This window comes from Acomys minous (genome assembly GCF_964271855.1).
Source record: "Acomys minous genome assembly, chromosome: 11".
Classification (NCBI taxonomy): domain Eukaryota; kingdom Metazoa; phylum Chordata; class Mammalia; order Rodentia; family Muridae; genus Acomys; species Acomys minous.
This window is the reverse complement of record NC_140492.1, coordinates 116579587-116607479: the sequence shown is the minus strand read 5'-3', so window position 1 is coordinate 116607479 and position 27893 is coordinate 116579587. Positions and strand designations below refer to the sequence as shown.

Sequence of the window (27893 nt, the reverse complement as noted above, 5' to 3'; positions counted from 1 at the left end):
CCAAAACAGCCAATTAATAAATTGCCCTTTATAACATGGACTCTAAAAATTACTTTGTTAATTTTCTAGGTTTGTTATTGAATTCAATTATTCAATTGCTATTGTGATTTCTTGAACTTTTAAATCTTTATTTCATGTAAGCAAATGTAACAACAAATTCTTTAAAATACCCTTTTTAAAAGTTAGAAGAAGCTAGGTGTGGTGGCACACACCTTTAATCCCAGCACTCGGGAAGGCGGAGGCAGTGGATCTCTGAGAGTTAGAGGACAGCCAGGGCTATCACAAGAAGAACCCTGTCTTGGAAACAAACAAACAAATGAAGTTAGTTAGAAGAAACAAACTAAGTTTTATTTTCAAATTCTAATTTTAATACAGAGTGAACAGACAAGCGGAAAAGTGGGAAAACTAAGTGTATAAGCAGACACAGATGTACCAAATGTAAAACAATGAGTTATTAACAGAACTATTTACATGCATATTTACAAGTAACCCTTTTATATATGTTTATTTTTAGTTAGTTGGAAAAAGATTTGACATTAGGTAAAAACATTACTTAAATTGGGCTGAGGTGGTACATTATAGTAAAAGTATTAGAAAAGTGATCCTCACGGTATCTCAATTATAAAGCAGATGAAAACTTGAATGACAAATACCTAGTAAAATTCTCTAGTAAAAAAGTCAATGCAACCCATGCTATGAAATAAGGATGAATAAGCAGAATAATATCGCAGGACGGAGGGTAATGAAGTTAGTTGGGTGAAGCAAACAAACAAACAAACAAAAAACCAAATGATTCTTACAGTGGAATAAATCCTCAAACAAGAGCCTTGGTTCCTTAGCTGGTGTTCTAAGCCTCACCCACAATTAAATTAATGACATTTAAAAAGCCCTTGGTATCAAATAGCATCTACATATGTAAATAAGTCTTTATATACTCCAAGACTTTGGTGCTGAAGATTTTCATGATTGTGATTAGTACTTGAAAGTCAATTTATAGAGAAACAAATGTTAAAATAAAATAAAAGCTGTAATAGTCATATCTAAAGGAGAACGCTACATTTTTGCAGTAATGTGTTTCCATACTAAGACTTTTTACCTCAAGAAAAAGAAGTTGAACAATAAGCATCTAACCAGCTAGCAAAATTGTCTTTCAACATTTCATTTATTTCAAAATCGATTTTATTGCAGCCAAAACAGTAGAATTAACTGTACATAATAAAACTATTATATATATGTATATATATATACACATTTTAAGTTACAGGGAATAAAGTTTATTTGGCAGGTAGTGTTAAACAAAATTAAAGTTGCACACATTAGTAACATAACTCAACATCCTTAATTTGGTATAAGTCTGACACAGTTTCTTGCTTTCCTGTGTTCTGCTAAATCACCAGACCAAACTTTCTTTTAAAAACTGGTATCTTCAAATTTAACTTTACTGTTTTCGCTTACGCTCTGATTCCAAACAAAACTTTTCATAAGCTTCTTCAATCTCTGGGTCCATTTCATCATCGATATCATCCAAGTATCTATAAAAGAAGCCAAAAATGATTCATATACCTTTGCTTTTTCAAATCTGGAGATGTTAAACTATACTTTCCTAGACAGAATTCTGTTATATTTTTCGATGCACTTCAAGTTAATAAAAGGCTTGACACGTGTAAGTTCACACCTTACTAACAGACACTTTAACTAGAACAATTTCCATATCCTTCTGGTGGTTATGTCTAATTAACATCAAACTTACTTCTGCAAGGCTAGTCATACAAAGGTCATTTTCCCGCATGTCTGACACCAGACTTGTATAACAGGAAGCTACTTTGGAGATTATATAACGCAGGGTGTCCGCCAAGGACCAGGAGTTTAAAATGGCACAAAGCACTGCAGCATGGTGGTGCACTGAGTAATCACAGCACTCAGAGGTGCCTCCATGGGAGTCAGAGGACAGCTCTGTGCCATCACTTTTCTATATCCACCAATTAAATGGGAGTTGAACTGAACAGAGTCGTCAGGCTTGTGAACCCAGTACCTCTGCCAGCTGAGCCATCCTGCAGGCTCCTCTATGCCATTACTTTATCATATTTCTTCTGGCTTATACTCAAAATGTAGCACAAAAACCTCATAGGAAAATAGTAATCTGGGGCTGAGGATGGTTCCGAGTAGAGCAGCGGGCTATGAAGCATGGAGACCCAAGTTCAGCTCCCCGGTGCTCATGTGAAAAGCCGGGTGTGGTGGTTAGTGACCGTAATCCCAGATCTGGGGAGGCAGAGACAGGCATATTCCTGTAAATCAACCAACCTAAGGAAAATCAGTTACCTCCAGAGTTAGCAAAAAAGCCTGATTCAACATAATGTGGACAGTGACTAAACGAGACATCCGACACCAATCTCTGGCCTGCACACATATACGTACGTACACATGTATGTATAACACTAACGCGCACGCACGCACACGCACACACACACACACACACCCCAGGAATGAAAAAGAGAACTTACGGGTCACCAGCCCCTGATAAATCTGTTCCATTTTCTTCATAATCTGGGAAAAAGTCCTCTCTTTCAAGTAACTCTTGATACTTCTCTTGGTAATCTATAAGGCAACACAGGAAAAAATGTGTGGCTAATCTTATGAAATGAGCAGGTTTTGCCCCTATAAACTGCTTAATGACTTTAAAAAGGCTAAAGTTTAAATAGTAAAAATTACATAAGATGCTTTCATAAAACCTACATTCTAATTAGCTAGCCTTTGCTCTGTTGCATGCTCACAGATCCTGAAACATCTTTACACACTATCCTTTTAGATGTACCTTCTACATCTGGCTACTAAAGATTGAACCTAAGGTCTCCGTTATGGCAAATACTCTACAGCTGAACTAATAACTCTGAATCTTTTAACCTTGCTCAAGAGACGGTCTCACTATGTAGCTCTGGCTGGCTGTCCTCAAAGCTCCTATGTAGACAGGTGGGCCTCAAACTCACAGATACTTCAGCCTTTGCCTCCCAATTGCTGAGTTTAAAGGCATGTGCTACTACACCAGGCTGTTTTTACTTTTTATGTGGCTTGTTGTTGTTGTTGTTGTTGTTGTTAAAAAGTTTTAAAAAAAAATCAACTGGAGAAAACCAAAGTCAATCTCTGGAAAAGTAATCACCAAATCATCAGATGAATGAGGATAATGTTGTGTTTTTTGTTGTTCTGTGGAACAGAGTCTTCCTGTGCTGCCTGGGCCAGTTTCAAACTCCTGGGCTCAAAGGCTTCTACTTCAGCTTCCTGGCTCAGCCTCCATATAGCTATCATGGCCAACCTAGATTTGTTCTACCACAAACAGCATGATTTACATGAGAACAGTTAAGAATGGGTTATTGGTATAGAAAGACAAATATAACAGCAAAGAATCCACAGGAATGAATAGTATTCAGAATACCATGGGCAGGTTCTTACAACTAGAAGAGGAAGGACTAAGTTAATACCTGCTACTGAGACAATACAGTGGTAAAATACTTAATACCTACTAAAATCTCTATGTAAAAATTAGGTAGATTAAAGACTTAAATAGGAAAAACAACAAAGTATAAGTTTTGAGGGGACACAGAGGTTCTCTGTGTCCTTGGCTATCCTGGACTCCCTTTGTAGACCAGGCTGGCTTCAAACTCAGCAAATTTGCCTGCCTCTGCCTCCCTGAGTGTTGGGATTAAAGGCGTGTACCACCACACCCAGCACAAAGTATGATTTTTAGAAGAAAATGAAATATAATTAAGTAAAAATCAGTACAAACAAGACTGATGAAAGTCAAAGTATGTGTATGAAACTATGTTACATACAAAACGGAAAGAGCCACACAGCACAAAGGCATAAACAATAGCTGACCAAGATCCTCCCTTTCTGACTCTGTGAGGAATCACAACTCGCTATGACAAACAACCCAGCAGAAATATGTGAGAAAGCCAATGTCCAGCGAAGAAAACAAAAAACAAAGATTTAACACACAGGAAGAAACTCAGTATTATTAATCATGAAAAATAACTACATAAAATTTCATAGAATTGGTCTGAAAGAAGTTAAAGCTAGTAAGTGTTGCCAAGAATAAAAAACAAAAGATTAGGGTTGGAAAGCTAAATGGAATGACCACGCTGGGAAGCAACCCAGCAACGCTGGCTTCGTGTAGCTGAAGATGCTTACGCCTGTAACTTAGCTCTACTCCCTCACCCGAAAGGGACCCCTTTGTGCCAGAAGCACATGATAGTCAATGCTTGTTATTTAGAGGAAACAACTGGAAAAACCCCACTTAGAGCTGGCTATAGTTTGCACTAAATCAGAAGAATTTCTTTCACTCAGTCTGATGTCCCACCTGTGACAATTACTGCCATTTTTTTCCCTATAAATAACCCTTTACTAGAAGGTATGCAGAGATTTGGATTTTAATTAAATCTGAATGGAAATACTAATAGAATCTGTAAGTAATAACATTAATAGAAGCTGCTAACTGTGTAGAACATCTTTGCCTTTGATCCTAGTCATTTGAAAATTTAAGATGAAAACAAACGCTGAGAGAAAATATAAAATAAAAATGGCTGCATTTGCTGGGCACGGTGGCGCACGCCTTTAATCCCAGTACTTGGGACGCAGACGCAGACAGATCTCTGTTGAGTTCAAGGTCAGCCTGGTCTACTACAAAGTGAGTCCAGGACAGCCAGGGCTACACAGAGAAACCCCCGTCTCAAAAAAACAAAACAAAATCCCCCAAAAAGGCAGCATTTAATGGGGGGGGGGGGGAATGAAATCTTGGACCGGGAAAGTGTAAGACACAACAAAGTACTTAAAATGGTCCCAAGTAATTGATTTAAATAGTCAAGTTAACTGTACACTTTTCTACCATGAAATCTTTGTACTGCAAAGGGGTGATTTTACATAGCTTACCACCTTTAAAAAGGGTGGTCGAGTGGCGGTGGGGAAAGAGACAACATACCTGGGTCAGCTGCAGTGAAAGGAACACCGTCAGACGTGTAAAATGTCGGTTCATTCTGGGGTGAATGAAATGATAACAATAGGTACTCATTTCAAAGTACAGTACTGTGGCTGACATCAATCACCTGTAGTTACATTACACACAAATAACACGCCCCTAAATTCCTACCAGCCCCTCCAGTTTCCTGGGAAACATGCCTTTTAGGTTTCCATTTGGTCATCTTACCCTTCTGTAACTCTGTGCCCTGCTGTCTAGTGTTTGATCCATTCCTGGCACAACTGTGATTTAATGTTGACTTAGTTTTATTCTCTTACTATCCTGTTGGGGGTTGGTCTGGCGCAATGTATTCTAGTGTTAATTATTTTGCCCTCTGGGGTCGGTTTGCAGTCTTTAACAAGCAGACACGCACATAACACAAATGACTTTTGTAACCTTGCCTCCCTGATTGGCTGAGAAAAAGGAGGAGCTAAGGAGTTAACTGGAACCATAGGCCCAATTAAACGCTTTTTAAGTTGTTTTAGTCATGGTGTTTTATCACATCTATAAAAAGTGACTAAGACAAAGCATTAAGCGACACTTCAAATAAACAATGGCGTACCATGAAGTAGTTAGGGTCATTTTCAGGGGTAGCTTCTCTGTATGTTGAAGTTGCATGGACTCTGCCCCAGTTACTTGATCGAAGTTCTACAAGCTTCAAGAGCATCTGTTTTACATCTCTACAGACAAAAATTAAAAACAAATTAATATGCATCCAATGCAATCTGTCAGGCTCTAGAATATTTCCAGTGACTTAAAAGATAGCCAGAACTATACAGAGAGACCCTGTCTGGAAAGCAAATCAAACCAAAACACACACTACACAACAAACCCAAACAAAGGGTTTGAATCTGCTCCACGTAACTGTCCTGAATTACACTGGTCTCACAGTACAGTACAGTTCACTGCACAAACACTGGGCCCATGTTTAAAGTTGAAATCATTTTCTTTCTCAACAAACTCATCATATTTTACCACAAAGAAATTTTTAAGTTTTCAACTTTAGGTATAGCTGGACAAAACTTACTAGTGAGAAGCCATAAGGCAAAATACTAGACTGATGCATAGATCTTAATTACTCTGATCAAGTATACAGATTTGGAAAAAAAATAAAAAAGAAAAGAAAGAAAGAAAATAATAAAAGAATGAGCTCTACTGGTTTCTCTTCCTACCTGCTGCAGTTTGCATCTAGGACAACATTTTCAATTCTCTGAATTATTTCTTCCATATCAGTTTTTCCCTTTTCTTTCCAAGTATCTTCTAACACTGACCCTGTCAACTAAAAGCACAGATGTCAGTAAAATCAGGAATGCAATAAAAGAGAAATTTAAAAAATGTATTAGCAAAAGCTGGAAGTTTTTTTTCTTAAAGATGAATTAAATGGTTGGGTATTTCCAATCACTATCTGCCTACTGTCTATATTCAGAGACTTCTATACCATCTCTGCTTTTCTTTAATTAGAAAATAAAGATATATGGCTTCACATCCATAATTACATGTTATATTCCCTATATGACTAAGAATGGCTATTACATTTTAGTGAATATATCTTTTAAAAAATATAATCAACAGCTCAATGTGGTGGTGTACACCTTTAATGGTAGCACCTGGGAGGCAGAGACAGGCTGATCTTTGGCCAGCCTGATCCTCAAAGCTATTCCAAGACAGCCAGATACCCTCTCAACACACACACACACACACACACACACACACAGGCATGTGTATAAGCTTAAATTAAAAAAATGAAAACAAAACAAAAAAACCTCCATCAAGAAAAACATAAAAGGGGTTGGAGAACTAAACTTTATCCCATAAAGGCATTGTTGTGCAAATGTGATGACTTGCATTCAAGCCTGTAAAAAAGGCTGATGTGGTGGTACATATTCGTAATCCCAGAATTCGTACAGTGGGCTGAGAACAGGAGTGGGTGAAAAACAGGAGACTCACGCAGAAGCTCACCAGGCAGACTGCCTAGAGTATGCAGCCAAGTACCACAAGCAAGAGACCCTCTCTCAACAGGGTAGGTGAGAACCAGCTCCCCAACCTGCCCTCTGTACTCATTTGCCTTGCTCTGTGCATGCATGAACACACACACACACACACACACACACACACACACACACACACACAGTGTAAAATATTTAAAATGAAAGAAATTAAGGATATAAACAGGACATTCATTCACAAAGACAATCAAATGGCTGATAAACAAAGGAATGCTTAAATTGCCTACTGATCAGGTACTAACTTCAAAAGTGAAGTTATTTTTTTCTTTTTTATTCATCCACGAATACCCAAACTGATCATACTTTTTCCAGGAAGATGGAGAAAGGTATATTCATTCATTACTAGGAAGAATATATTATAGCTTAGCAAACTTTGATGTTAACTATTAAAATTTAATAAAATATTATTAAAATAATAAAAACAGATTTGTGGATCCTCAATCTGTTAAAAAATTTAAAGGCATCTATAAAAAGATAAAGACTACTAGCAACGTTATAGTAGCCAAATGGAAAGCAGCTCAAATTTTCATTAAAATAATGGATAAATGATTTAATTTAAATATAACACTATTTATACAAATATATTTATATTATATACTATAAAATTACATACTTATAACAAATATAAATGTTTATATAAATTTCTCTGGTGTGATTAAGGTATTTCATTTGGGGCTGGAGAGATGGCTCAGAGGTTAAGAGCATTGACTGCTCTTCTGGAGGTCTTGAGTTCAATTCCCAGCAACTACATGGTGGCTCACAACCATCTATAATGAGATCTGATGCCCTCTTCTGGCCTGCAGGTGTACATGCAGGCAGAGCACTGTATACATAACAAATAAACAAATGAACAAACAAATCTATAAATATATATATATATATATATATATATATTCTCCACTTGGGAGCCACAAAATAAGAGACTTTGAATAGATTAAGAACCTTTTTATGCCAGGCAGTGTGGCGCATGCCTCTAATCCCAGCCCACAGGAGGTAGAGGCAGGCGGATCTCTGTGAGTTCGAGGCCAGCTTGGTATACAAAGCAAGTTCCGGACAGTCAAAGCTACACAGAGAAACCCTGTCTTGAAAACCCAAACATACCAACCCTTGTCACAAAAAAAAAAAAAAAAAAAGTTTTTAAAAGACATACACACATAGTAAGGGAAGGGAATTTACAGACATGGGTTGGGGTAAAGGATTTCCATTTTTCCTTCTATTTTCAATCCACATATACACATGAAGTATTTACTACATTGTTTCTAACATATTTGAAAGCCAAACCTAAGATGCCAATATTCAGCTTCAAAAATTATTCTCGAGTTTGTGTACTAAACATCCTTTCCTTCTTCTAAATTATGTACCAAATGGGTAAAAGTTACAACTACAGAGTACAGGCTGGTAAGATAGCTCAGCTGGTAAAGGCTTCCAAATCCTATGACCAGAGTTCAATTTCCAGAATCTCACAAGGCAGAAAGAAAAACCATCAAGTTGTTTTCTGACTACATGTGAGCACATGTACAGAAAATAAATTAAAAAAAATTTTTTTTTGTTTAAAGACAAACCAACCTTTAGCAATTTTACTGCACAAATTAAGTTGTCATCCATAGGGTTGGAGAATAGAGCATTCAGCAGTTCCCGAAGACCGACCTGAAGAATATCTGCTCTTGTAACCTGTCCATTTGTTCCTTTGATCTTTAGGAGGAAAGACAGTAAGACAATTAAGAGCAACAACACTCACATGTAATATAGACATAAATAAATAGCCTAGTAAGATGTTGTAAAAATAAGTATTTAAGTTAAATAGAAAAAAAAAAAAAAGAAATCACAGGAATACACTGTGGTAACTTTATCAAATTAGTTACAGTTGTCTGCTATATAATAAGACCTCTAGGGCTGGAGAGATGGCTCAGAGGTTAAGAGCACTGACTGCTCCTCTAGAGGTCCTGAGTTCAATTCCCAGCAACTACATGGTGGCTCACAACCATCTATAATGTGATCTGACACCCTCTTCTGGCCTGAAAGTGTACATGCAGGTAGAGCACTGTATACATAATAATAATTCTTAAAAAATAAATGAAATACTTCCAATTATCACAGAAATGTAAGTCCACTTCAATATTGCTGCTTTACTAAACATGCTGCAATTTAGCTACCATTAAAAAATAGTATTTAAAGTTTTTTTTAGGTTTATGGGTGTTTTGCCTAAATCTATGTCTGCTCATAATGTACATGCGTCCTGCTCATGGGGGCCAGAAGAGGGAGTTAGATCCCAGGGAACTGGAGAAATAAACAGTTGTGAACCACCAAGTGGGTGCTAGGAATCAAATCTTGGTCCTCTGGAAGAGTGGCCAATGCTCTCAGCAGCTGAGCCATCTCTCTACCCCTACAAAGTTATTTTTCTATCTCTTATTTAATTGAAAATGAAAACATGGGCTGGGCATGGTGGCACACACCTTTAATCCCAGCACTCGGGAGGCAGAGGCAGGCAGATCGCTGAGTTTGAGGCCAGCCTGGTTATTCTGTTACGGTTAAAATACAGCACTAAAGCTGGGGATGGGCCAGGCCTCTAACCCTAGCACACGAGAGACTACAGGAGAAATGCTGCAACTGCGATGCCCACCTAGTTAGCTTCCTGAGAACACAAGGGTTTTTTAAAGCTCAGTAATTGTTTTGGAACATCCTGCTAATGAGCAGAACAAAAATTATCACCGTTCCATTCAAGTATAATTAGGTATGAAAAGATTTCCTGTCTTTTCTAACTCTCTCCCTTCACTTTAACTTTGACAGGGTCTTAATATGTAGCCCAGGCTAAACTAAAACTCAAGATTCCTCTCAAGGGTTGTGATTGCAGTTATCGTGTAGTATAGCTCCCTGCACTAATTTTTCCCCAGTTTGCTTAATTACTTATTTATTTATTTGGTTTTCCCAGACAGGGTTTCTCTTTGTAGCCTTAGCAGTCCTGGACTCTCTTTGTAGACCAGGCTGGCCTTAAACACACGGTGATCCACCTGCCTCTGCCTCCCAAGGTCTGGGATTAAAGGCGTGCAGCACCATACCCGGCTTCCCAGTTTATTTCTGATGTTGCAAACTAGAATATGAACAAAAATTCCTTCCTGGAAGCATTTTATGTGCTCAAGCCTTGAGTACTAATAAGAAATGCTCGCACCTCCAGGTTAAGATATAGTTCTCCCAGAAACAGAACAAACGCATGAAATCGCTTTCGAGTCACTTCATCCCCTTTGGCGGCCTGGTCTTTAGCTTCATACTCCGTCCGGCACCTAGTGAAAATGTAACTTTTATCAGCTCACACAGTTTTGCTTTTCATCAGTAAAACAAGGTACTTGTCGGGCTAGTTAGCAATAAAGGCAAGCACAATGGCCGCCCAACCTCTTCAAAGACTGCAGTGTTACCCAACCTCTTCAAAGACTGCAGTGTTACTGACAGCACTGAGTGGAGTAAAACTATTAAGATCCAGTTACAATATTAGCAACATAGGTTTCACAGGGTTCAGACACTTCAGCACTAAAAACAGAAAGAAAAAATACTCTATGTCTAATAAAATTTTTTTAGGGGGGCCAAGGAAGAACCACTTTTATCCATCTCTACAGTTTTTTGGCTTTGTTTTTTGGTAAAGAATGTAGGTGTGTATCCAGCTAAGCTGAGGGGTGGGGAACCATAAGTTTGGTTTGGTTTGGTTTTGGTAAAACTGGAGACTGACTCTGGGACCCGTGTGCATGTGGCAACGTAACTACGAGCTGTCTCCCAGCCCCTTTCTGTATCTTGTTGGATAGTTTTTTGGTAAGTTGTTCAGGCTGGCCTTGAACTCAGTATGCTACTTAGCCATGCCTTCAAGTCACAACTATACCGCGCTGCCTCCCAAGATCTGAGACTAGAGTCTGCACCCCAAACACTAAGCCCCTTACTCTATACTTCCCACTACACATCATCAGGGCCACATGGAGGGTGGAAATACCACCAACCAACCAAATACACACACACACACACACACACACACACACACACACACACACACCAACAGACCCTCACCAGTTGAAACCACAAAGTTCAAAGTAGTTAATGTGTCTCTATTGCCAATGGAGAGTAAAGATGTCCAATAACTGACTTTCTCTGGCTTCATTTTTTCCCACTTGGTACTCACATGAGTAATGAACAGAAATCTTTACCTTTATACTCACAGTTCCAAGATATATAAACTAATTCCAATCTGCCTACCATGGAATCTAGAGAAGAATTATCGTGTTAGCCACTATTATTAAAATGGATGCTTTTAAAGGTTTTCATTTTGGCATTTTTCTTTCTTTTTAAATCAGTCAAGTAGTAAAAAATGTTTCAGAAAAATAATTTGTTTTATAAAACTGATGTTGATAGTTGCTCTCTTTTTAAAAAGGACAAAGGAAGTGACTGGAAATATGGATCAGCAGTTAGCTTCTGGAGACTGAACAGTTTACAGACAGATTTTTTGTTTTTTTGTTTTGTTTAGTTTTGTTTTTTTGAGACAGGGTTTCTCTGTGTAACAGCCCTGGCTGTCCTAGACTTGCTTTGTAGATCAGGCTGGCCTTGAACTCACAGAGATCCACCTACCTCTGCCTCCCGAGCGCTGGGATTAAAGGCGTGCGCCACCAGGCCCATCTCTTTCTTCCTTTCAGCAAAGAAATCCTCTATTGCCCAAACATTTATTGGACAGTGTGAAAGGTCCACAAACTGACATATATTCTTCATATGTAGCTAATTCTAATAGCCACAGCTGTACTTTAATGAACATTGTCTTTTGAGTCAATGCAGCTAAGATTTGTTACCTTCTCAAAACATATTAAAGGAATTTCTCATCAGAAGATACATGGAGAAAAGAAAGGGGACTGGTTAAATAACAAAGGGCTAAGTAAATCAAGGGCAATTCAGCTATCCACACCTTTTTTCTAGTTTCTTTTCTATAACAATTTTGTTGTTAAAGTTAGATTTAAAAAAAACCTTTTCTTTTATAAATTTCTAAGACTATGGGACATTAAAACACAATGTATGCATCCAAGTAAACCCATACCCCCACAGATGGACGATGTTCCAGGTGAAAGGACCCTAACCCTCTAAAGCTAACCATTCTCAATTATAAAAAGAACCGCCACACCCAATACCCTGTCCTTTCCAAAGCACTTGGGTATGTGCTCTTAGGGCAGAATTGTGCTCTGTTTCCCACTCACTATCAGCATGTCCTCGAATCAGCATCTTTGATAGTACTACACTACTATAGAAGGTCACACTGTGGGGAGTCAAAGAAAACTCAAACAATGAGAAATTTAGTAAGGTGGCCTGTCTGGCACCATACCCTGTTTGCATTGCCCTTTCTCTGTCCAGACACTACCATCTGTACTTAATTGTAATAGGACAGTTTTTTAAAAACGTGTAATTTTGCCATTTTTATTTTTCCAAACTGCATTTATCCAGAGTCATTTGAAATATTTCTTTTTCTTGAAACTTTACTAGTTTTATGTGTATAGGTTTTGCCTGCATGCATGTGTACCATGTGCACACACTACCCACAGAAGCCAGAAAAGAGTGCCAAGACTGGCCTTACAGACGGCTGTGAGCTGCCATGAGGTTCTGGTAATCAAATCCAGGTCCTCTGGAAGAACAGCCAGCGCTCTTAACTGCTGAACCATCTCTCCAGCTTCACTAGGGTTTTCCTTACTTATTCCTAGAGATCTCCTTTACTAATATATAAAAGAGCTCATTGTATGTATAAGATTTCTAATATTTACTTCATATAAATTTGACTTCCCAATATATAAAAGAGCTCATTGTATAAAATTTCTAATTTTTACTTCATATAAATTTGACTTCCTTCAAATGTAATTTCTATCTAACTAAATTTTCTAATCTAAGTTTGTGGTCTATGGCTACAATGTCTTGCTTAAAATAGCTTTGATAACCCAAGTTTTGTTAAATACTTCCCGTTTGTCTCACTTAGTCTGATGTATTTTATCTGGCACAGGACAGGAACCCATCTCTCCGCCTTCCTTTTCTCTGAATGGCTATCCATTTGAGCTGCTAGCACGAGACATCTTTTACATACATGTTGAAGTACCACCTTTATCAATGGTTTAACTTTTAAATTTTTTGAAAATATCTACATCATTCATTTCTCCCCTCCCCTCCCATGAAGCACCTCCCCCTTCAAATATATGGTCTGTAGCCTCTTCAATTTTAAGTGTGTGTGTGTGTCTTGCTCAGGCCATACACTGTTACTTGTATGCATGACATCAGGGCTGACCATGTGGTACTGGAAAACCAATGAGCTCTCCTCTAGGTGTGCTGACAGTTCTATGTGAACCTGTCACAGGCTAGTTATCATCTGAAAGAGGGAATGCCTCCGTAAGAACCAGTTGTAAGGCATTCTCTTTCTTAGTGATTGAAGTGGGAGGGCCCATCCCTGGGAGAGGCTGGGTGGGGTGGGGTGGGGAGCAGTGTTCTGGGTTCTATAAGTAAGCTGGCTGGGCGGCCATGATAAGCAACCCCTCAACCTCCACAGCTTCTGCATCAGCTCCTGCCTCCAGGTTCCTCCTGCTGTGTTTGTGTTCCTGTCCTGACTTCCTCTGATGCTCAACAGTGATGGGGAAGTGTGAGCCAGCTAAGCCCTTCCTTCTCCACCTTGCTTTGGTCCTGGTGTTTCAGCCCAGCAATAGAAACCCTAAGACATGGGGAAGATCACACTCTCCCCACCCTGAGAATGATGCCTTCACTGCCTGCAGTTCTGTGTCCAGGGTTGGGGCCTGTGATGATTCCTCTTCCATGTAGGCTGGGTTCAATCTTTAGAATTCTTACTCAGAAAGAATTTGTAGCCATCAATTTTTTGGTGTGTGTGTGCACATATGCAGGCATGTACAGAGGAGCTGAACTCAGGCTTTTGGGTGCTAGTCCCAAACTACATCTTCAGTCCTTTATTGGAAGAATATTTAAAGAATTAGTGGACAAGTGATAATAAAACATGAAAATAACCTTATTTCTAATAAAAACAGCTCAAATGATGAGAAATTAGTTTTATTTTTTGAGGAAGGATCTTGCTTTGTCGCCTGGGCTGGAGTGGAATTTAGTATGTATCCCAATCTTGCCTCAGATATGAGCTACCACACTCATTTTAAGGAAATTGGTTTCCCCTAATAGCTCATGAATCAATGCCTCCTCTTAAAGATGTAATAAACAGCAGCAATGCTTATGTGATTCAAGTACTAATTCTATAGTGTAAAAAGGTGCACAGCAGAAGAGTCCACAAGAATGGAGAACTATTTAGACCAAATCATTAAAATTTTAGAGCTCTTAAAAACTATTGTATAGCAATTAGAAGGACAAGAACAAGCAATAGATGGAATACTATGAAAAGTCCAGATTTAAAGTTTAAGTTCAGGAATGTAGTGTGATGCAGGTGGTAGTTCAAATCAATCAAGAAAAAAAAAAAAAGAATTACTTATTTTATCTAACTTAAATTCTCGAACCAGAACTACAAAAGTACTCAAAAAACACATCAGTAATCATTTTGATGTCTCTGAGAAAGGCATTCCTAAATCCAAAGGCAAAGGCTATTGTAGGGAAAACTAACATATTTCTATAAGGTTTAGGTATTTGGCCTGCCAATATTCCCCTGGGCTCTCCATGTCAATAACGTCTTTAGGAAACATCAATGGTCGAATTCTATTATGTGTAATTTATGTTCACACTGACCTTTGAAGTAGCAATTGGCGGAAGTTGCCACTCTGTGGGCTAATTGTCAGATGATGGGACAGGTAATTACACAGGCGAGCTCCCATGTAAGAGAAATTTGGGATAGACGTGGCCTTTTAAAAAGAAAAGTTTTATATGACACAAATACATTATCATCAATGCAAACACTTAGCAATATTTTATGGAGGAAAAGCATTTTGGCTACCAAAATATAAAAAAAGAAAAATAATATATATGGTTTTTGTTAGGCATATGGAAATTAATCATCCCATCTAGCCTTATACTAAGAACCGCAGTACAAAGAAAAATGTTTAAGGCAACCTCTCCTATTCCTCATTTACCTGTGGTTACCTAAAAACAAAACAAAATAAAACAAAACAAAAAACAATTAGAAAATACCTTGGTGTCAACCCATTTTTCTCAGAAATTACAGACATGTACACAGCTTCTTGGTGACAGTCGTGAATGACAAGAAGAGCTGCCAAACTACGGTCAGCGTGGATTCTCAGGTGAGACGGACTTTGGGACCTTAGCATCCACAAGACACCTTGGCCATTACGAAAACCTCTCTGAGCCAGGTGCAGAGGTGCACACCTGTAATCCCAGAACTCAGGGAGGCAGAGGCAGGTGGACTGCGGTGAGTTCGAGGCCAGCCTGGCCTACAAAGCAAGTCCAGGACAGCCAAAGCTACGCAGAGAGACCCTGTCTCAAAAACCAAAACCAAAACCAACTAACCAAACCAAAAAAACCCCACATCCCTGAGCTTCAGTTTGACACACAAGAGTGGTTAATAGTACCTGGTGTGACATCTCGAAACACACAGAATAAAAAGGAAATTAAACCAACTAAGCTTCTTTAAAAGAGAAACTGAAAACAAAACAAAAAAAGACGAGAAAACCATAAACAAAACCAAAAAACTACAGTCAGAAAACACTGAGTCCAAAGATCATGTGATATAAAGAAATCTGACTTCAAGGCAGAGTTTACAGAGCAGCAGAGGACACAGTTTACCACCTCATAGACGACAGGAAAACGCACGCTGAGGGGTTAAGAACCTGACTAAGGTCATAGAGTGATGAGTGAATCAGAGTCCAGTGTGAACGGCGGCCTGCGGCCCCTCCTGCCCCTCCTGCATCAATGCACTAGACTAGAACGAGTCAGTTCTGCCCAGGTCCCTGTGAAGCGGACAGCAGAGGAGCTCCTTCAGCCACTGGCCTACGTGAACTAGCTGTAGAAGGCGTAGCATTATCAGAAACATAGCAAATGCTTTTCAATTATACCTTTTGTTGTTTGTTTGTTTTTGCTCATATTTGATTCCTTTCACAAAGGAAAAAAAACACTGATTTCTCCTTTTATTATATATGCTTAAAAGAAATCCAAACTTCTGCTTTTCTCACTACTGGCTGAAAGATTTCAGCATCTGTCTATGTGATTTTTTTTTTCAGTTTTAAACACTATTTCTTACTTGTTTCCTTACATCAGAAAACGAGAATTTATCTAGCACTTGGTTTAAGCCATACCACACTTATTTCCCTCCACCTACAATATGATTTTTTTTTAACAAAGTATATTCTTTCATTGAAATTTCAGTGAGCATACCCCACCTCTGAGGTAGAGAATGAGAGTGGTTCATGTGGGGGAAACAACTCAAGGTCCACTGGGAATGCAAAACTTGACATCATCTCAAGTGTAAAATTGGAGATCCAACCAGAATTGCTAGTCAAGAAGACTTACTCCTGGGGGCTGGAGAGATGGCTCAGAGGTTAAGAGCACTGGCTGCTCTTCTAGAGGTCCTGAGTTCAATTCCCAGCAACCACATGGTGGTTCCCAACCATCTATAATGTGATCTGATGCCTTCTTCTGGCCTGCAGGTGTACAATCAGGCAGAGCACTGTATTCATGATAAATAAGTAAATCTTTTTTAAAAGAGTGGAAGAATAAATAAAGACAAGAAAAAATGATGAAACTTAATGTTGGACTGCTTAGTAGTCTGGCTTATTTGTATCTGTCTGTCTAAGTGTTGGGGACTAAATTCTGGGCCATGCAGTTGTCTGGCCAGTACTATGCCACTGAACTCAATCTTCAACACCACTTTGGAATTTTAAAGAGAACTCGTTTGTGAGGCAAGAGAATTCTCTCACAACCTTTTCTCTCCTTCTCCAAAACCCCTACACAATTAAACACAGGGGGGAGGGGGGATTCTAAATGGGGTGTTGTGGAATGTGTGACGGGTGAGGATTCTCCTGGCAGAACCTAAGCCCTTCTGTGTTTCTGTTTGTGTGCAGAGCTTTGACTAAGCCATAAATGCTGCTTCTGCACAGCTGTGGCTATGCAGGCCAAATGACAGTGCAGCCTGCCGCTAGCCTCGTATCTCTTAGCTGTAGGAACTTTAGCCAAGGCCGACTTCAACGCTCCTACTGACCATAAAGCATTAACGAGTATGGGTGGAACTGACTGTAAACCAGCCTCCTTCAAAGAGCACCCACACCATCTATGGGCTCCAGAGGAGCTACCAGGTCATGCGTCCCACCTGTTGGTAGATGAGGTCCACAAGCTCTTGCAAAGCATCATCTGTTGTGACCCATCCATTCAGGGTTTCTGCAAATTGTTCAATTTCTGTTTCAAAACTGCCAGGCTGTTCTGTAAGATGATTCAGAAAATCCTGAACATATTCTGACAGAGTGGGATAATCCTCACAACCATCCTCGTAGGATTCCTACAGTTCAAAAATGAAAGACAAAAACAAAAACAAAAAAACAAACAAACAAAAAAACCAAACAAGAACAGAATAGAACAGTTTAATTCATGTAACTAGCAGAACAAACTTTAAGTTGACCCCATCTCTAGCAATGGTTTTGTTCAGGGACTCTCACATGTCTCTAAAGAGCACAATGTTTAAGTGAATCCGCTACTCCTCTTCCTTGCCTAACTCAAGTATTCGTATAGGAGGGGATCCGTTAAGACTAAGTCTTTCCTATCCTGTCAAGACTTACAATATGATAAAGAAATAAATTTTAGAGTAATTCACTATAGTAAACAATATAAAAAGACTCTAGTTACAGATGAATAAGACTTAGTTACAAATTTGCATTAAAACTGTAGGGAAACGATGGACCAAATATATAAAAACCAGGATTGCTAGCCCAGAGCATCCTCTACCTTGTCCTGTATGGTATATCCTTATAGGTGTTTGACAACATCTGTATCAAGTAGAAGAAAACAAAATAACCCCCCAAGCTAGTATGCTATGTCATCTACTTGTTAACGCCTATGGACAGGGAAGCATATTTAACTGCTTAAGTATAAAATTACACTACAATGTAAATGGCAGGAGACTTTCTGGCTGCTTTATTAGGTTTCTAACCAATCTGGATAGTAGCAGTAGTTTTAAGATACTATTTTCCACTGAAAAATATTCCATTTTTGGTAGTTGCTAACCTGGTAATTAATGCCAGGAGTCTTGATAGAATTAAGCAGATAGCAGGCTAGAGTAAGACCCTTCTTGCTCTTATCACATGGAATACTACCCAAAGGATGCTTAAGTTTATCTATCTGTTGTGCTCAAATACATACATTGCTTGATTAGATTTATCGTTCTCCAAGTAAACTCAAATTAGAAACAATAAGCAAAACAGAGAAGCAGCTTGTGAAGGGTTGTAAGTTCTGGGGTCCATGAGTTCACAGGTCAAACTTTCCTGTGATGGAGATGTTCTTTCTAATTAAGAGTGTACCTCACAGTCTAACTCCAGCACCAGAGATGGACTCATCAGGAGTTCCAGGTCAGTCTGAAGTACACAGTGAGACTGAGTCTCAGAACAAACCACATGCTGAGTGCCTACTAAGTGACAAACCACACAGGTGCTCACGGCACAGTATCTGCCACAAATAAAGCCAAGTTCTCATTTCATAATCTCACGATGCAAGGTACACTCAGATGTTGAAATAACTACGGACAGCATGGCCAGGTAATAGTCCCCAGAGAGATATCTGGGGGTGGGTGGCACAAATGTAGTGGTTAAAAGTACCTGCTACGGGCTGGAGAGATGGCTCAGTCGTTGGGAGCACAGACTGTTCTTCCAGAGGACCCGGGTTCAATTCCTAGCACCCACATGGCAGCTCACAACTATCTGTAATTCCAAATCTGACACCCGTAGACATACAATGCACATAAAATAAAAATAATTAAAAAAAAAAAGAGTACCTGCTACTCTCTCAGATGATGTGGATTTAGTTCCCAACATCCACATGGTAGCTCACAACCACCTGTGAGCTCCTGTCTTGGGCAAATGCCTTATTCTGACCTCTGCAGGCACCAGGCATACATGTGGTCCACATACATTACTTGTAGGTAAAGCACCCATACACATAAAATAAGACAAATTATATAAAAAAATTTAAGTAGTAATTAACATCTGAACTGACAGAAAGGCAAAACAAACAAAACCCCCTGTCAACCCATAAAAATCCATAGAAAGATTAAAGCAGAAGACTGAGGAAGAGATGGTGGCTTTTAAGAGTCAGATAGATCATGTATGGTTTTGGGAGGCCACATTAAGGAGGCTAATTAAATAGAGTAGGCAGGTAGGAGAGTTTATAGAATGTCTGCATGCAACTTGAATAACTTGTTTATGTTCATAAAGCTAACTAAAAATTATACTCCCGCCCCTGGTTTTTCGATACAGGTTTTCTCTGTGTAGCCCTGGCTGTTCTGGACTTGCTCTGTAGACCAGGCTGGTCTCAAACTCACAGAGATCAGCCTGCTTCTGTTTCCTAGAGTGCTCAGATTATAGGTGTGCACCACCATGCCCAGCTAAAAATTGGACTTTTATATTCTACACTATTCTTAAAATAACTAAGTCTTAGAACAGAAATTTGACATTATTTAAATATGTTCACTGCCAAAAACCTAACAATCTATAAGAAATTGGTTAAATTTATTATTATGTATTCATAGAACAGGCTTTCATATAACCCCTTAAAAAATAAGACAAAATCTATACATATTTAATATATAATTCACATATATGCTAAGATAGACATATGTCCATCCTTCCAGAAAGTCTCAAGATAATTTATTAAATAAATAACATATATAACCTTAAAAAAGAAGAAAAAGCCTTATTTGTACAGACCTAACCTTTCTGCAAAGCTAAGCAACTGACAACACATCTGGAATGAAAAAAATGTTCATATTAGAAATACTGCCACTTCATTAGAAAGTTGCAAAAACAGTTAAGCATAAAAGCATATGTATTAATATATGCACTGCCTATCTGAATTTTAGAATTAAAAAGGGTTTGGTATACATGGTTAGTTGTATAGACTTAAAGGGTCTTATTAATATAATGATGAGGAGTCTGAAGACATCAGCTAAAACCACTAATTTCCTATCAAGTGTAATTCACTGTGACAAAAATGTGTTTAGAATGTCTAACGTCTGCTTCATATGAAGTCACTTCTCTAGTGCAAGACTTTTTTGAGGAATTCTTCTGTCTTCAACATGGAGACAGCTGATTTCTGAGCTGAAGAATATTTTTTCTTACTTTGTTTTTCTTATAATTTTATGGGAAAAGACTGTGAGGGACTGTTAACTTACAAATACATCTTTCAAGAAGGTATTTTATATGCACTGTTAGGAGAAGCTAACCCAGGCAACGGGGAGAGGAACCTGGCCAGAGACTGCGACTGTGGAATAGTGCAGACCACTTGGCTGAGCTGGATCGAACCACAGAAAGGATGGGAGGTGAGTCAACACAGCTAAGCTACTACCCTAACCCTATTAGAAATGAAGATCTAGAGAAGATACTTCTGTTTTATACTTTAATTTAAATGTAAGAGCCTCATGAAGAAGTAAAGAAAAAATGTAGACACAAAACCTAGAGTTCTAAATAATGAGATTTGAGGGTTATTTGTACACAGGAAAGTGAGTTATCAGATTCTGGAGCAGGCAGGATTGACAAAGGAGGTGAGAAAATGGAAAAAAACATTAAGGACTGTAATCTGAGAGGAAAGATGATAGAGAAATAACAACTCAGAAATCAAAGGCGAGCTAAGTGAGGAAAAGTGATGCTCAGTGTCAAATTCATAGGTTAAATTCTGAAAGAAAATGATGGTTACATAGTCTTATAAGTAAAGGAAATTATACACAAAGGTAACTTAGAACAAAACTAGTAATATGCTATATGTAGTTCTAATATAATTATAAAAGAGGTCTTTAAAGACTACGAACAGTAACTTTGACATACATCACAGGACACAGCACACTGGAACTTTTAAATTGAGCAGACTGTATTGTGTTGGGGCCTGAAATGAAGACAGGCTATGAAGAGTACATATTTAGAAACCAGATGAGCATCACTTACACTCATGAAAACAGTACCAACATACCTGGCGGATCAAAATGCATAGATTTGCATTCACTGAGCATTATCAAGTACCAATGATAGTGTTTTGTTTTTGGGTTTTTTTGTGTGTGTGCATGTGACAGGTTTCTCTGTATAGCTTTGGCTGTCCTGGACTTGCTTTGTAGACCAGGCTGCCTCTGCCTCCGTGAGTGCTGGGATTACAGGTGTCTGCCACCTCACCAGACTCCCAATGATAGTTTTTAAGACAGAAAAAGGACAACAGTAATTTGAAGGAAGATGCTTTTAGGAAAAAAGCTTTCCTGATGGTGATGGCATGGTAACACACTAACATTTTCACCTCATAACAAATGTTTTATGAGATCCTATATATGGAACCTTTTTACTGGTAAGTAAACCATGATTAAATATTCATAGCCAGGAACAGATGGACACAGTAACGTGCTAAGGCAGTGTGAGAACTCAGGACTTCTAGCAGCAGGAGCAGGGGGAGGACTGAAGATACAGAGCACAGGGTCTTGAAAGAACTAAAGGACACAGAAGAAAACAAAACAAAACAAATCTATCAAAAAGGGAGGATGGAGAGATGGCTCAGCAGTTAAGAGCACTGACTGCTTTTCAGAGGACCTGGGTTTAATTACCAGCATCCACGTAGCATCTTATGACTCCAAGATTTGACAAAGACATACAGGCAGGCAAAACCCCAATGCACATAAAATAAAAGCCAGAGGACAATTTGTGGGAGGTGGCGCTCTCCTTCCACCATGCGGGTCCCAGGAACTGAACTTAGGTCATCAGCTTGGCAGCAAGTGCCTTTATCTGCTGGCCCATCTCGCTGACCCAATTATGTATAGAAGAACAGGGGCAAAGGATCCCTGGAAACAGGAGGAGACTTCTAAAAAAGGCCTTTCATAAGGACAATTTTCTCTACGTTGTATACTATGTGGAATGAGTGAATCTAGCTAACTTTGCATCATGGCTATTTTAAGGAAAAGTTTCCCTCATAGGAACTTATCTGAAGAATTGGGACAAATGAGCACTCTCTTGTTCTGTACTAACTGGATTGAAAAATATTTAACTAAACTATGAGTAAATATTAGTGTAAACTATTAAGGTTGAGAAAGGGGCTAGGGCATGGGAGCAAGGCCAAGTATCCACGAAGTTCAGAGAATTACAGCAAAGGAAGTCAGCCAGGGAAGAAACTGTTAAGTATGCTTCAACCAGTCCATTATGGCTACTTCTTATGATCTGAACAGAAACTAGGAAATACACTTTTCAATATCCAATCTAAATGCTGGCAACTGATTAAAACAATCTTTGAAACAAAAGGTCAGACATTAGGGGCCAAAGAAATTTCTAGTTGATGGACTAATAGATATACCAAAGAATTCCTAAAAATAAAAAAGACTGGTTCAAAGTAAGTGCTGGTGGTGGGATAGAAAAGACGGTTAAGAGCATGCACCATGGGGTTCAAAGGGTGGCTCGGTGGTTAAGAGCATGCACCATGGGGCTCAAAGGGTGGCTTGGTGCTTAAGAGTACTAGCTGCAAAAAATAAAAAAATAAAAAATAAAAGAATACTAGCTGCTCTTCCAGAAGACTGGGGTTCAATTTCCAACACACATATGGTGGGCAAAGCTGTCTTACATAACTCTAGTTCCCGAGAATCCAACACTCTCACACAGACAATAGATGCAGGCCAAACACCAATGTACATAAAAATTAATCATTGAGGACAAAGAAAAGAAAGCCGTTAGTGGTGGTGCACACCTTAATCCCAGCACTCATGAATCAGAGGCAGGCTAACCTGGTATACAAAGTGAGTTCCAAGACAGCCAGGGGTGTTACACAGAGAAACCTTGTCTGAAAAACCCAAAAGAAAAGTAGGAAGGAAGGGAGGAATGGAGGGAGGGAGGGAGAGAGGCAGGGAGGGAAGGAGGGTAGGTGGGTGGGTTGGTTAGGTTCCTTTCCTAGCATCCACAATGGCCATTCACAAGCATCTTGTAAATCTAGCTCGGAAGAGATCTGACCCCTCTGGCCTGCTCAGACAAACAGCTGCACATACCCACAAACAAATGTACTCATAAGTAAATGGTTATCTGAACTGTATTCAGGACTTTGAAAAGAAAAAGAAAAAGAAAAAAAAAAAAAAACCCTGTATTCCTCCCATTATAAAATTATAAAATATCCACAGCAACGGGAAGGAAAACAAATGAGAACTGGTTTTGGCTGCTAAAAAGTAAACATTCTTGAGAGTTTATTCAACTACTCACTCACAGCTCTTCAATGGTTCTTTCCCTCTCTGAGCCAAATACAACTTTCTGACAAGAAGCCAAGCTATTCTTGTTTTTCACTTTCCATGACAAATGTCTCTCTTCACCAAATCAACTACTCTTCTTGCCACATTCATGCTTTCTCCTGTCTAATCCCAAAGCATTTTCCTAAGAGGTGCAGAGCTTCTTCTACTCTACAAACTGCAGATTCTCCATACTTATCAAACATGAAGAGAACTAAATACAAATTACAGAATGTATGCAGTGATTACTTTTAAGAAAAATAGATGCTCATATATATAAATAAATCTTTTTTTAAAAAGGAAAGAAAGAAAAACCGAAACCATAGCTAGACACCGCACACCGCACTGGGATGGCTAAACAGAAAATGCCAGGTGCCAACTAGAAAGCACAGCAAGTGGCACTCGGACACTACGAACACAGTGGAGTGGAACGGTCCATTTAAAGGAAATGGCTGTTTCTACTGGCTACTGCAATTGTACTTTTATATACCAAGCAGAAATAAAGGCATTTATCAGTCAGGTCACAGGCATCGACAGCAGCCCTACTCACAACAGCCCCAAGGCAAAAGATATCCATTGACCAATGAACACTGGAACCTTGACACAGTCAAGAGATATGAATCAATGATCTCAAATTAATGTTACAATATGAATCTAAAGATTTTCATTTATGTATGCTTTGAAAAAATACTTTATATGTCCAAATAGTGGTCACAGCCGGGATGGGGAACATGCCAGCAAAGGAGAGGCTCTGAGGCAGGAGGATATCAAGTTCAAGGGCAATTAGGAATACACATCAAAACCATCTAAAACAAAACAAAGCCCAGTGGTTACAGAGGGAGAGATGCGGCTTAGAGGATGTGGTCACTTTTCAATTTGGTTGTGATGCTAATTTGAGTGTTACCGTCAAATTGAGCCTTGTTCACACTGTTTTATCATTCAGTAGACCAGGATAGGAAACTGAGGCCTCCTGCTGAGGTGTTATCAATCACCTTCTCAACTCCCCACTGTGACTGCCTCCCCTTCTCTAAAGCTAACCTCTCTGCATGGACTCCTCTAGGCTTAACAAGCAAAGCAAGTTTCTTCCTGTATATTCCAACCACGCTTGGTGCTTCCTACTACGAAAATTAGGACCAATTACAATTAGCTATAGTACTGACAAAGATAAAAAGTAGTGTGGAGAGTTTTTTAGACCTACCTACGTATATTATACTTATGTAAACACTTTGCCAAAATGGTTTACATACTAAGCCTGGTGAAGCACACCTGCAACCAGACGTGGAAGGCTGAGGCAGGAGGACTGCCTTGCTTGCCTCAAAATCAAAACAATAGAAGCCGATCAACCAAAACCTTCTACAATATTTCTGCATACAACACCTACCTACAGCAAAAATATTATTTTAACATAATAGACAAATTTCTTCTAGGAATAAAGAGCCCAGGTGTGCATTTCTTAATATTCATGAGACTACTTATTTACAGCAAAATGGCTACTTATTCCAAGGGCACACCAAAGAATATCCGAGGATCAAATTATAGGAAGCTTTCTAGGCAGCACACTGTACAGGTTGTCATAAGGCTAAAAGGTAGATTTTAGTTCTACAAATTGAAGATATGCTTGGTAGGCTTTTTCATGCCTTGTCTGTGTCTTATGTATATTTTCTAAGTAATAGGAACACAACAGTGAAACAAACAGACAAGAATTCCTATTCTCAGAAGCTTACAGTCCAATACCTCGCACGTACTATGAATTATATTCCGGAATCATGACTTCCACGAATAAGGCATTTTTGTGTGCAGTACAGAAAGCAGCCAGCATACTCTCGTCAATGACTAGCCACATTATTTCAATGATATTAACACAAGAGTTGTAGGAGGGGGGAAAATGAACTCACTGTATAATTGGAAGAGTAACCTGATGGGTAGAATTCGGGGGCGTTCGCAGACAGCTTAGACATCAGCACAGGAGCCACGACCACCTGGGGCTTAGCCATTGCTGACTCGGAGTTCTGCTGTGGGATTTTATCCTGTGAATTAGGTGGAGCTCTCTGGGGCCTCGATTGTTCTGAGGGAAAAAGAAAAAGAAAAAGAGCAGTGCTAGATGTATTCGTCCCTTTGTATGTAACTTAAGTACATACTACTGAGAAACCGTCTGAGAACTTCCGGATTTTAGGAGCTAAACACAAAAACGTTAAGATCCTTAAGAGTCGTGGAAAGAGCTTGCAAACCGGAACAATAGCCTTGCTTTGGCTCCTGAGTGCACACACCTGCCTCCAAAACGAAGATTCGAGAGTTTTCCCTACCCCTTCCCTCTCTCTCAAGGAGTTGGTTAAGTGGATGCTCGCCTGCCGCCCGGGTTCACCAGGGAAGAGACAGGCGATTTTTGACTTCCTCCCGGGACGCCCGCCGGAGCCCCGGGCCCCGGCCCCTCCCCCAGCCGGGGCGCACAAAGGATTCCAGCCACCACCTCCTTCCAAACCCAGTCCGTGGCCCGTCCCTACCCCGTGCCGAGCTGGCCCCACGGGGAATGCTCTCGGGGAACCAGGGGGAGGATTCGGCTCGCCGGGGCTCGGCGTGCGCGAAGGCCCGCGGGGGAAAGCTGGCCCAAGAGCACCGGGGCCCCACGAGCTGCTCCGTACCTGGGAGCGCCCCAGGCCGGGGAGGCCGCGCGGAGCCGGCGGGGGCCTCGCTCTGGGCCCCTGGCGGCGGGGCGGTCCGGGGCTGGCGCAGCGGTGGCGGCTGCTGCGGGAAGCCCGGGGCTTTGGGCTGCGGCGGCGGCGGCGGCTGGTGCTGCGACCGCTCCGCAGGCCCCGCTCCGTTCGGGAACCCGCCGCCCTCAGGCCCGCCCCCTCCGCGGCCCAGGCCCCGGCTCCGGCCCCGACCAGCACCTGGAGCCCGATCGAAACTGTCCGACATGCTCCTGCTCTCCAACGGGGGCCGCCGCCGCCGCCGCTCCGAGTAGGACGCGCGGGAGGCGCCGCCTGTCGCCGCTGCGCCTCACTCAGGCCTCATGGAGGAGGCCGGCGGGCCCTGCTCGGTCCTCCGCGCTCCGGGGCCCCCGCCGACGCGCCGCAGCACCGCGCCCGCTTCCCCGGCTCCCCGGCTCCCGGCGGACGCTCCCGCTTAAGCTCCGCTTTCCCCGCCCTCCCGCCCGCGGCGCAGAGGGGCGGAGGCGGGTCACAGCGGCCCCCCGCGGCCCGGAGGCTCCGGGGCGCGGCTGCCCTCCCGCCGGATGGCGGGCGAACGGCCGCTCGCGTTCGCGGGTGGCGCGATGGCGGGATGGCGGGGGCCACGGCTCCACCCCACCGCCTGGACCAGAGGCGCCCGGCAGCCTCGGCTCTCGGGGGGTCGGGCTGAGGGAGAGTGAGTGTGTGTGGCGGGGGCGACGCTTACCCGGCCACCCCGACTCCTCCCGCTGGTTCTCCGGAGGAAAGTGCGAGACTGACGGTTGGGGCCGCCGGGGAAGTGATCCGGGGGGAGGGGGGCGTGGGCGCCGCGCACCTCGGGGGTCGCGCAGGTGTGCGCAGAGACAGCGCTCCGGCCGAACCCCGAGGCCTGGCGGCGAAGGGGGCCCGGGGTGCAACCCAAGCCCGCCCGCTTGGTCAGCAGCCGGCGGTGGGGAAGGGGAGAGCAAGCCCAAACACACCCGCCTTCCGGTTCCCACTAGGCGTTCACACAGCTACCCCACACTCGCTCACACCCATCCACTAAGCCAACAACCGCTTCCCCTTCTCGCTCTCCCGCTCCAGAAACTTTTTTTTTTTTAAAAAAAACAATGCCCAACGCACTACCTTCCATTTGCACGCCGCCGCCTTCCGCACCCTCTTGCATCTGCCGCCGCCAGCATCGAGCGATAAAAACACGTGAGCAGAAAACTGCAAATCATTTAAGTAATTGTAAAATGTGAAGGAAGGAGCCTTGAATGAAAGGCAGGTGGAATTAATTTTTAAGATGCTCACTCTTGTGTGCTCAGATGGCTGTCGTTGCAGCATGTGATGAATGTTAAACGTTGAATGGCATATTTCCTCCCTGGGAATAAGTTGAAGTCTAATGTGTATTTTACACACACAAAGCACAGTTCATTTGGGATCAGGCACCTTTAGAATGTTCAAGAGCTACATGTAGTTAGTGGCTGCTCGCATTGCACGGCACGATTCTAGCAATCACGTGTAAACCCTTGGTTTGTCATGGGTGATGGTGCTAATGCAAAGTGAAAGATGAATATTAATAAATGAGAAAGAGGGAAAGATAGGTGGAGAGGTGGCTCAGGATGCTCTTCCAGAGATCATGAGTTCAAATCCCAGTAACCACATGGTGGCTCTTACAACCATATATACTGGGATCTGACGCCTCTTCTGGCCTGCAGGTCTATGCAGAAAGAACATTCATATAAGTAACATAAACAAATAAATCTTTTTTTAAAAAATCTTTAAAAAGAGGAAAAATAGGGCTGGAGAGATGGCTCACCGGTTAAGAGCACTGTCTGCTCTTCCAG

At 41.0% G+C, this 27893-nt stretch overlaps 1 protein-coding gene across 5 annotated transcripts; it reads right to left on the bottom strand.

Moving 5' to 3' along the window:
* Positions 1 to 326: 326 nt before the first annotated feature.
* Positions 327 to 27309, bottom strand: PAIP1 (poly(A) binding protein interacting protein 1). Of its 5 annotated transcripts, none has more exons than XM_084801692.1 (11): positions 27190 to 27309; positions 25294 to 25463; positions 17273 to 17458; positions 14743 to 14855; positions 10178 to 10289; positions 8578 to 8703; positions 6178 to 6284; positions 5568 to 5685; positions 4970 to 5024; positions 2502 to 2595; positions 327 to 1532 (listed from the first exon to the last, which is right to left on the bottom strand). In XM_084801692.1, exons 1-11 carry the CDS (start codon positions 27227 to 27229, stop codon positions 1439 to 1441), a joined length of 1215 nt encoding a protein of 404 aa, XP_084657818.1. In that variant the 5' UTR covers positions 27230 to 27309; the 3' UTR covers positions 327 to 1438. The 5 variants fall into 5 exon arrangements, with proteins under 5 accessions (XP_084657818.1, XP_084657821.1, XP_084657817.1 ...); XM_084801695.1 differs by lacking the exon at positions 27190 to 27309 and adding an exon at positions 26792 to 26983; XM_084801691.1 differs by lacking the exon at positions 27190 to 27309 and adding an exon at positions 26038 to 26538.
* Positions 27310 to 27893: the final 584 nt, after the last annotated feature.